Raw genomic sequence first — 11,138 nt, 5'->3', positions numbered from 1 at the left:
TAAAGTTCAACGACAAGATATTAGGCTTATAGTAACTATGGGAGTCTTTTTGGTTTTTCCTCTCAAAAGTAAAGCATTTGGGACAGGTCACCCTTAGCTCATGGAAGAAGGGAAATGTTGCTGGTAAGCCTTCCCGGTGGGTTCATTACTGCGCATCACCACACCTCCATTTCCACTTCCAAATCGCGGCTGGGCTTTGTCCGGAGGCCAGCTGAAAGCTCTGTAGGAGGGGATGGGTTGTGTAGTGGCTCTTGCAGAAGCCTCTGTGTTGAGGTGTAGAGCATCCTCAGAATTTGCAAGCAAGGCTGGGCCCTGAATCCCCTTCCAGGCTAACATTTCCAGGTTTAGACAGGGAATGATGTGTTGTCTGCTGCCTCTTGCACCATTAGGGGGTATGCAGCACTTGGGTACTCCCCATTTGTGGCTAGCCGGCCTTCCTGGCTTTGCGACCACACTTAGCATGCTGACACGTCCTGGGTCACCTGCCTTCCCCAGTAAAATGCCGCTTGGGGTGTCTTCCTGCTCTTCCTCGTTCAGAGCTGGGCTTTCCAGATCCCTTCCTTTCGCTGGCTTTCCTGTCTCAGTAAGCAAAGAACTGCTCTACTCCCCAAGTCATAGCTTGTCACAGCAGAGTTAGAATACTCTGCCCAAGTTACCAAGGTTGGGAAGTATAGGTTTTGGTCTGTCCTCATACCTGCTTCCCAGAGAACTTGGAGCTCTGAGTCATTTGCGAGGAGGATGTCTTGTGATCACTAGTTGTACAGAGGGAACTCGAGGCCTGGAATAGCGCATTAATTACACCATAGTAATTCAGACGGAGACTCTCCAGAGAGACATACTGGGACATTATCCCCTTACACCTGCAGTGGGATGGGGTTTGTGCAGAGCATGTGTGGGGCACTGTGACAAAGTGATGCTAAACCATGACCTTCCCCTGTTCCTCCCCTCCACCCCCCCCCCCCCCCCCGCCCAGGTGGACCACTTGGATAAGAAAGGCCAGTGCGCGCTGGTCCACAGCGCACTGAGGGGCCACGGCGACATTCTCCGCTACCTGCTGACCTGTGAGTGGTCCGTGGGCCCACCCCAGCCAGGCGTGCTGAGGAAGAGCCAGGCCCTGCAGCAGGCACTGACGGCAGCCGCCAGCATGGGCCACAGCTCGGTGAGTGGGGCTGCCAGGGCTCTTCCTGGGAAACTGGGAGCCCCGTGTAGCCCAGTGGGTCTGGTGTTTTGCATCCACCTTCTTCTGAGTTGCTAGCTTGTGATGCACCAAAGGAATGAAAGAAAATGAGGGTTTCACCACGTGTAAAGATCTTCTGTTGTTATCAAGCCTATCCTGTGAGTGAAAACGCTGGGGAGCGCCCACAGTCTCAGGTGCTGGCCGGGTAGGGGCTGGCCGCTCCCACGTGGAGCCCCTCCATGGTGTGCATTCTCTGCTCTTCCTTGTTTCTTCCCCTCTTCCTTCCTTGTTCTATTTTTACCCTCTAGCTCTGCTGTCTACCTTTTCCCCCTTTGATTCATTCTTTTGTCCTTGTGATCTTTTAACAATAATCACATGGAATCCTAATTATAAACTTGTTCTTGAGTATTTGAAGGATTTTTAAAAACAGAACTTCAGTGCTCTGGTAGCATGAAAGAGTGCTTACCATTCGTGGTTCCTGCACTGAAGGAAAGCCTCATGCCGTAGTTACATTGAGCACTTCATTTCTGGTAGGTGTCAGTATTCCTCGATTTGAAGAATTCATTGGCATCTCCTGACCCGTGTGTCTGTAAATTTAATAATATTTTACCCTCTCTCTCTGTGTATTTCTCACGCTGCATTACGTATCTTCAAGCAGTTGTAGAGTTGCCAGTGTTTGGTAAGATTCTTCCCCACAATGACTAAAACGTAAATTTGGTTGCAAAGCCAGCTGGCTGACGTTTAGCATTTAAAACACTAGAGCAGATACACGCACACACTGCTAGCTTATTGTTGGCATTTAAAACATCAAAACTATACACATACACTACTTCAGCCAACACAATATATTGCAGTAAGTTGAATGCAGAAGCCTATAAGAAAACGCAGCTGTCTTTTCTTAATACAGACATAAAAGAGATTCACAAAAATGTGAAACGATGCCAGTCGACTCATCTATATGTTTTAGCTTGAAGAAAATACTCATTTCCTAAAAATGTGTTAACTGTTCCCATGTGGTGGGTTTATTATAATTCCTTTAAAATAAAAATGTAAATAAATACTTTTAAATACCCATATACATAGATTCAGAGAGAGCACGTTAAGTCCACTTATTTGAATGTAGGTGTTTTTCCTCTTTAAGCTGTTCCCTAAATCTGTGTGTGTCCAGAATGTGCAGAATCATCTTAGGGAGCACAGGGAAGCCACAGTGGACGTGACCTTGGTCTCAGCTCGTTTTAAAGCTGGCTGCGGGGAGCTGTGGAAAAGCAACTGCAGTACATCCAGTAACTGTTTTGTGGAAAAGGACAGGATTTGTTCACCAAAAGACTTGAAGGGTGTATTAGTTTCCTCATGCTGTTGTAACAAGGGTCCACAGACTTTAGCGTCTTAAAACAACCTGTTCTGGAGGTCAGAGGCTGAAATTAAGTTGGGTCAGGAAGCCAGTGTTCCTTCTGGAGGTTCCAGAGGAGAGCGTTTCTCTATTTTTTGCAGCTTCTAGAAGCCACCTTTATTCCTTAGCTTGTGACCCTGCCTCTGTCTTCAGAGTGTGTCACTCTAACTGAGGCTCCTGTCTCCTGATGTCTTCCTTCCTCTGACCCTGGTTCCTCCTGTCCCTCTTTTAAACAGCTGTGTTCTTATCAAGTGTATATCAAATATACACTTGGATAATTCAGGATAATCGTCCCATTTCAAGATTCGTAATCACATCCGCACATCCCCTCCTGCCATGTAAGGTAACATTCACAGGTTTTCAGGACTAGGATGTAGGGCCCTTATTGGGAGTGGATTGAGAGACTGGAAAATGGCTTCGGCGAGCTCGAGGTCGCTGCACACAGTGGGGTGGACGTTGGCTCTGGTTCGGGGCTCAGACACTTCTGTTTCCCCGCGGGCCAGCACCCCTGCCTCCACACCTGTGACCCAGCCTGCTCTTTGACAGAGGGAAAAGAATAATGTTGTCAGTAGAGAAATTTGGAACAGTACTGTTTTATTTTACTGAAAGGGTATGTACATCACCTTGTTTTCCTTCCTTGTGAAAAAAGGGAGTCACCGTCTTCTGGCGACTTATGCAGAAACTGCACTGTGTGTGATCTCCCCTGTCCTTCGTTGATTAGGCTGGCATATTTGGGTCATGTTGGAATTCATTAGAATTCTGAGTACCTAGTAATCCTGAACAATGTTGCCTAAATTCACTGCCTTTTTTTCTTCTCCTTCTCAAAGGGAAAGTGTGAATAGCATACGAATTATGCTGGAAAACCGTTTTCATCATGTTTTCTCTCCTTGTGCAGCATAAGATAATCATGGTTAAAAAACAACACACTCTCTCCTTTGATACATAGGTTACAATAAGCACATATGGCTTTGAGAACTCATTAAATCACCTTGCCACTTCTGACAGGTGGTCCAGTGCTTGCTGGGACTGGAAAAGGAGCATGAAATAGACATCAATGGCACCGACACACTGTGGGGAGAAACAGGTAATTATGGTTCCACTGCTTGTAGTTGGGGCCAAGTAGCTTCTTGACGTTTTAGCCCGCATTTTGGCCCAATTGTCTTAAGAATGACTTGGGATGCATCTAGTCCTATTGTTATTTTATCACAAGGCATTTGAAGTTAAGCGCTTTTAAAGCTTCCCAAATGGCTAGTAAAACTTTTCTAGAAGCAAGTGTAATTTGAATCATTTTGGATTTACCAGCAGTTTCTGTGCATGTGATGAATGTCAGCTAGAAATACCCAAATAAGGGAGTGGTTTCTGCTTTGCTGAGTTTGCTCATGTCCTAACCGGCCTGGTCTTCCTGTGACCCGTGCAGAGTGAGCAGAGTGGGAACTTCCAGCCCCATGTTCAGGTGAATCAAAGGCGCTCAGCAAGGAGGGCTCTGGCCTGCCTCCTGGAAGGAGAGTAGCACTCAGTCCTCGTGGAGCTGCTTAAAATCCTGAATACCAGCTAACAAGTCAGTTTCCAAGGGCGTGCGGGTGTGTGTTGAGCTGTAGTGGAGGAAGGAAGCCCGGGGCGAGTACATCTGAGTTGGATACTTGTCAGCTCAATATAAATAACACTGCTTTGAAATTTTCCATTTGACTGAATCGGTATTAGAAATGTAAGACTCTGTGAGCAGTTGTTGTTTAATAGATGTAACCAAGGTGTTTAATATGCATTTCCGGGCTGTGTCCTGTGTGTATACATAGCGTATATGACTTCAGTGTCTCCTGCGGAGATTTATTTCCAAATGCTTCTCACTTATTTCCTAACGAGCCAAATGGTGCTGTGTAGAGTCCATCAGCTCACTCATACTTATTAGGAAAAGCCTCAGAGTTTCCTGGTGGGTATCACAGGTGCTCACCCCCCGACCACGGTTGCCATCACACACACACGTGGGGCTTACAGTTGCTTGATGTGGGCCATGGAGGTCCCGGCAGGAGGAGAGGTGGCATGACCCGGGGCTCAGGGAGAGCACAGGACCCCCAAACGGGATTGGATTATGCTTGGGGTACACGTGTGTGGATGTAAATACTGGCCTTAATTCCGTCTGGAGTCTTTTCCCCACCCATTTCTCTGTACCACAGTAGGGACTGCTCTGTAATTTGATAGAAGGACGGCTTCTACCACTCCCCATTGTGTTGCAGGCAGCAGGATAGCTGGGCAGGTTAGCACGTGACTTTCTTTGTGCTTAGCCAGAAGGTCCGAATCCCTGCCTTCCGTTGCCTGGTTATTCAACTTCGGGCAGGTAACTTTGCCTCCTTGTCAAACGAGGTAAATACGTTTTTATAGGATTGCAGTGAAGACTAAATGAGATGAGATAATCTTGGCCAAATGTTCCCAATGATCAGATTCCCTGGGGCAGTTGAGCCTAGAAATTCTGATTCATTAGGTCTAGGGTGAGTCCAAGACGACCCTTTCCTAACAGGGCACCCAGGTGGTTTCGTGGCTTCAGGACAAATAGAGAAGCACTGTGAGAAGCTGTCTAAAGTGCCGGCCTTACAGTGCCAGTAATGAGAGGAGCTGGTGATGATGATGAGGGTCAGTGCTAGTAGCAGTACAGTGACAGCCCTCATTTAGCTCAAATAAGAATCTCCAATCTTTAACACTAGAGTTGAGTTTTCTTTCTAGAAAAAAAAGTCCAGAGAAGCAGAGAAGGGCTTCATTTGAGGGCTCTGTGTGAGCAGTCTGTTTTGTCTGGAGATGATGAGTCCTGAATTTCAGTAACCACCTCCCTCCCTTCCCCCCTGAGAATCCTAGGTTGCAGGCTAAAGAAGCACGTAAGGGAAACTACAGGCGCCCATCAGCCTCAATGAAAGGATGAGTAATGATTCAGCCTCTCCCTTCCAAAGCCTCATGCATAACCTTCAGACCACTTTGCAGCCTGAGAAGCAGGTCACATCTTCCCTCAGCAGGCATTAAGCGTGAATTAACTCAGGCAAGCCTTTGAGAGACTTTTGAAAAAATTTAAACCAAGAGAAAGCTAAGCACTATTTCTCAGGCTTCGAGGCCCCAGCAGCGCTCTGTGGCTGCATGTCAGTAAAACCAATCTTGCCTGCTCCGCGTTTTTCTATCTGATACCTTTCTCCTGTGTTCCTTCAAAAATGTCCACCAATGTCGGCTACCACAAACCCTCCTGATTTCCAGGTCTGTGGTTGTCAGAGGAATACTTTGAAATCTTGAGGAGGAGGTTTTAGATGAGAAAACATCTGCAAATAACGGGGCTTTGCACGAGTGTCTGCTGCATTGCTCAGATTGTGAGGTCTGTGTTTGGGATTTGGCCACATAGGGTCCACACCACCTGACCCCGAATGCCTTCTGGAAGAGAAGGCCCCGGTGCTGATGACAGCCTGAGTGGATGGGTCAGCTCATAATCCTGTTCTCACCAAGCCGCCAGCTGGTGGGTCCCCAGCAGCTGCTCTGTGCACTCTTCCTAATTGCTGGGGACCCTCAGAGTGAAAGCGATTGTTTTGCTTCCTGGTTTGTTTGATCCTCTTTCCTGGGTGTGGTCAGTGGTGCTTTGTGTCTAAGGCACTCTAGGATGGAGCTTGTCTTTCTCCAACCACAGTGAGAGGGTAGGATCCCAGGAGTGATCGTGTCTGGGGTGTGGGCAGGTGACGGGACAACCAGACACTGTGTGTGAATAATGCCGTTCCTTATTTCTGTTTGACCCTGTGTGGTCTGTTCAGTGTAGGTTAGCTATGGACAGCTTGGCTTTAAAATGCCAGCTGATGACGGGCTTCCCTGGTGGCGCAGTGGTTGAGAGTCCGCCTGCTGATGTAGGGGGCACGGGCTCGTGCCCCGGTCCGGGAAGATCCTACATGCCGCAGAGCGGCTGGGCCTGTGAGCCATGGCCGCTGAGCCTGCATGTCCGGAGACTGTGCTCCGCAACGGGAGAGGCCACAACAGTGAGAGGCCCGCGTACCGCAAAAAAAAAAAAAAAGCCAGCTGATGGGGCTCCAAGAGAGGGTCTCTGGGGTGTGTTCTTGGCTCACCTGCCCATCTTTGAAGGGCCCGTTGGTTTCCGTGCAGCACTACGCCGCCCTGTTTGGAGCACAGCTACCCGCCCATCTGTCCTCTCCCAGCCACGTCCAGGAGGTGGGAGCGCTAAATCAGTGTGCAAAGTCCTCCTCCACTTTTCTGCTGGGAGGGACCTTTGCAATCTCGGGGGAGCTGCTGTGTGTTGCACAAGTGGGGTTTTCATGCCTGTTGCCGACTGGAAGCAACAGTTCATCAGTGAGAGATAATGACAGCGGACAGCCGGGGAGGAGGGAGCACAGGGGGCACAGCCCCACGGGAGGCCCTCTGTCACCCAGCCCCATCCGCGTGGAGGTGATGGCAGTAGGTTCAGTTGTGTGTCTTCAGTGCCCTGAGCATCTCCCTGCTGATGACCTGGAGTCACCAAACAGTGTCCCGAAAGGGGGTGGCTCCTGCCTTAGGTATAAAGAGACAAGACAGTGTATAGAGTAGATTTTTAAGACATTCATCTAAAATGGGAACAATGTTTACTTTGGGGTTTATTGCAGTAAACTCAGAGTTTTAAGAAAAGTTGCAGAATACAGATGTGCCTTGGCGATATATGGTGACTTTGGTTCCAGACCTCTGTAATAAAGTGAATGGCACAGTACAAGTGAGTCACAAATTTTTTGGTTTCCCAGCGCATGTAAGTTACATTTACACTGTACTGTAGTCTATTAAGTGTGTAATAGCTTTATGTCTTTAAAAAATGTATATACCTTCATTTAAAAATACTTTATTGCTAAAGAAATGCTCACCATCATCTGAGCCTTCGGTGTGTTGTAATCTTTTTGCAATAATAACATCAAAGATCACTGATCACAGATCACCGTAACAAGTACATAATAATAATAAAAAATTTTTAAATACTGCAAGAATTACCAAAACATGACACCGGGGCACAAAGTGAGCAAAGGCAGTATCTGCAAAGTGCAATTAAATGAGTTATGCCTGTATGTCTACTCGTTTTGGAGAGCAGAGGGCCTAATTTATGTAAGTTTCCCTTTCCACCAGCATCTGGAGCCATTTGCCTTTTACGTCTGTTTGATGTCTAGATCCAGCCCTTCCAAAATCAGTCCTGTAGCTCTTTAGCGCTTCTCCTCGGGCTCACGCAGTTCAAGGAGTGTGACACTCAGGCGGAGGGGGGGAGTAAGGAGAAAGCTCGGAGCTACAGCGCAGTGGGCGTGGGGTGCATCTCCACCAAGCAGCTCTGCCCGCGAGGCAACCGAGACCCTCTGCTCGTGACGTTCACACTCTTGGTCGGACAGCCTTGATCCCATGGTTTCCAGTCAGCCTGAACCATCAGATGCTTGCGTTATCTCTGTTTCAGGCATTCCACAGCCATAACAAGCAAGTACTGGCTCCCACGAAGTCTTGACCTAACCGAGTTACTGTTTCCTTGTCAGCGTGTGATGGGAATCTGCCCAAACTGGAATGATCAGAAATGCTTAACTGGTGACTCATGGTGTTGTGAGTTGTCAGAGGAACTGTGCTTCCAAACTCTAGGCCACTGTCAAGTCTGTGAGCCTGTTGTCTGTCTCTGGGCAGAACTTCACGCTCTTTACAGGGGCATAAAGGCCCTTCTGTTTCAGCAAGTTTGCCTGTCTTGTAAGCAAAGACTTCCCAGCCCCGGCCCCTTGGGGTCACCTTGCAGTTCCCTTCGTAGTACTTACCACTGATAAATTCGATTGTTGGTGTTGCTTATTTGATGCAAGCTTGTCGTCCCCAAATTGTGGGCTTCAGGAGGGCAGAACTTTCCAGGTCTCCTGTGCTCACCTCTGTGTGTGGTCCCTGTGTCTGGTCTCGTGTTGTCCGGTAGAACTTTCCGTGGTGATGGAAATGCTTGCTTTCTGTGCTGTCCAGCCAGGTAGCCACTAGCCACTGATCTTGCCGGGTGCTTGTCACATAGGTGTTGAATGAGCGGACAAGCGGGTTTAGAGAAAACAAGGCTAGGTAACTTTTAGGGTAGGTGACACTCACTTTGCAGAATAATTTGGGAGAAATTGTGTTGTTGGAGGGGAGAGGTAAGGAGCCCAGTTGCTCATCGGGACCCAATCCTCGGGTGTCTTCGTGTCTTGCTGGATTCCAGGCTGGCTGAGATGCCTTCATCCCAGTCATCAGTGTGGCTGGGTGCTGGGTTACATCTTTTGGAACACCCAGCTATTAGCAGCCACACGTGGTGTGGGCACGGGTGACAGGCCAGGATGGACCGTGCCAGCCCCTTCTGTGTGTCCATAACATCTCCCTCCCTGCATCACCAGCCCAACTGCCCACTCCCCCGATGTGCCGCGCCCTCACACTGTTGTCCCTCGGAAATCCTTCTCACTGCTTCACAGCTGGTCTGCAGCAGGCCTGGAGCCGTGGGCTTCACCAACGGACAGGACGCTGTCCCGCCTGCCATACGACTGCTCCCAAGGGCTGCCCTTCCCTAATTTCTGACCTGAGAGGCCCCGTCAGTCAGAGGGAGGTAGACGTCTGACGGAAATGTTTCATGCCAAGTGTTCTTTTATGTTGTCCATGCTCTTTTAGTTGGTAAATACTTTCCAAAGAAGTTGAATCATTGTAAACACTATGTTTGTATTGCCCAAGCTGTTACCAGCGCCGTATTTTCCTGTCTTTCTAAGAAGGGCTGAAGTTTTCTCCCAGTATTTAGCTGCGTGGCCCTCCATCGTCATAGTTCACACAGGCAGTTTGGTCCAGCATGTGCGCTGATCACAGGTCACTCACTCTTCTCAAATTCTGCTCGGAACTCTGGATGGGACTTGACTCTCAGGCCCAGCCTGTCAGCTGGGGTGTGGGCATTTCCAGGCGAGTCTTGGGGGCGGGTCCTCACATCTGCTTCCTTACGGGGCCAGGAAGCCAGGTAATGAGTTGTACTTCGTCCTTGATGTCTTAAAAGTTTCCCTCTCGTCTCCATACAGCTGCTTCAGTTTCCACTCTGGGGCTCTGCCTGTCCTTCTGGGGGTGAGGTGTCCTGCTCTCATTGCAGGGACCACGGACAGCAGAGCTCATCACACCCAAAGCCACCCCAGAACTCGGTGCGTGCATGTCGGGCGACAGGATGCCTTGTTGTTGATTTAAAAATAACCCTTTGTTTATTCAGATTTCACCTTAGGTCTTTTGGAGAGAGGAGGGCTATTGTTCGGTAAGAATTTAAAGAATGCTTGAGACTTACTGGATTGAGTTTGGCCTTCACACAGATTAGGTACATCTCAGGGCAGAATTCAGGTGAGAGACTGGAAAGAAAAGAATCGGTCTCTTACTTGTTGGGGCATGTGGAGAATTTGTGTGAAGGAATTTACTAAATGTATCTTGTAGGGAAAAGCAAGTGACTTCTCTTGTACACTGAAGATACCTGATTTTTTTGGAGGTCCCGAGCCCCTCACCAGTACTGCTGTTGGAAAATCCTTGTCCAGGCACTCCTTCCTCTGCTGGTGTTTGCTTTAGGAAAGTATAAGAAGATTGGTGGAAATCCAGGTTTCTGTCAGTCCTAAACAAGGTAGAAGTTCTTGGTTGTCCTTTGAAAGCATGAAAGAGGGGTAACCCAGGACCTTAGAGGATATGAGGGAGGGGATAACCCAGAATGAGGTGGGGAGAGGTGATCCAGGATCCTGGATGGAGGGGGCAACCCAGGACCTAGGCAGGGAGGGGAAGGGTGGATAACCCAGAACCCTGGAGAGGATGGGAGGGGGGAGCTCTGGACCCTGAATGGAGGGGAATTGGGGAATAACCCAGGACGGTGAAAGGGGAGGGACAAAGTTGAGTAATGTAGGCACTGGGGAAGGGGGTAATGTAGGTACTGGGGGAGGGGGTAGTGCAGGCTCTGGAAGGAGGGAGATGGGGTCACCCTAACAATAGAGAGTATTTGGGGGGTAAGAACCAAAGGGACTGGGTGTGTCCACACCCTGTCCCCTTCCTGCTCTAGCAGACCCCTGGGGTTTGCCCCTGATGTGGGTGTGTTCTGGAGACCTTTCCTCTGCTGAGAGGACAGCAGGAATCAGTGGACCTGTGTGTCCCTGTCCTACAGGGCAGGTGGGGGGCAAGGAGTGGGGGCCCGTAGAAACCCGCAGAGGCATTTCAGGTGTAGATGGACTGGTAGCTTGACTGCTTACAGGGACCCTGTGCTCCGCCTTCATCCTGCTGCTTTCGCTGTACACAGAAGCCTTTGTTCTAGGGAGTTCCTTCCTATTCGTTAAAAAAACAAAAACAAAACTTGGGCTCTCACCAGAAAGGCACGTGCTCATCTACATTTTGGGAGCTTAGAGCATCTTTACCCACAGACACGCTGCTTGTTCTTTTGGTCACTCCCTCCTAACAGGACTGCACGTGATCTACCTGCTCTCCCCCAGGAAAATCATCCTGGATTCTTCCAAATTCCTACAGCAGTGACACTTGGATTCTCTTTTTTTGAGCCTGGATCTCAACGTGTGTAGGATGGTTTTGTCGAAACTGCCCCCCTTTTTAAACACT

The 11,138-nt window shown here is 48.9% G+C and overlaps 1 protein-coding gene across 5 annotated transcripts in view; it reads left to right on the top strand.

Annotated features, from left to right (window-relative positions):
* TANC1 (tetratricopeptide repeat, ankyrin repeat and coiled-coil containing 1) overlaps positions 1-11,138 on the top strand; it is a 229,378-nt gene that overhangs the window by 196,098 nt on the left and 22,142 nt on the right. For all 5 annotated transcript variants that reach the window (XM_060016745.1, XM_060016743.1, XM_060016742.1 and 2 more), the window contains 2 exons: positions 974-1,159; positions 3,573-3,651. In XM_060016745.1, coding sequence (XP_059872728.1) covers positions 974-1,159; positions 3,573-3,651 — 265 coding nt within the window. The remainder of the gene's footprint in view (positions 1-973; positions 1,160-3,572; positions 3,652-11,138) is intronic.

This window comes from Delphinus delphis, chromosome 7, assembly GCF_949987515.2.
Source record: "Delphinus delphis chromosome 7, mDelDel1.2, whole genome shotgun sequence".
NCBI lineage: Eukaryota > Metazoa > Chordata > Mammalia > Artiodactyla > Delphinidae > Delphinus > Delphinus delphis.
This window is presented reverse-complemented; position numbering and strand designations above follow the sequence as displayed.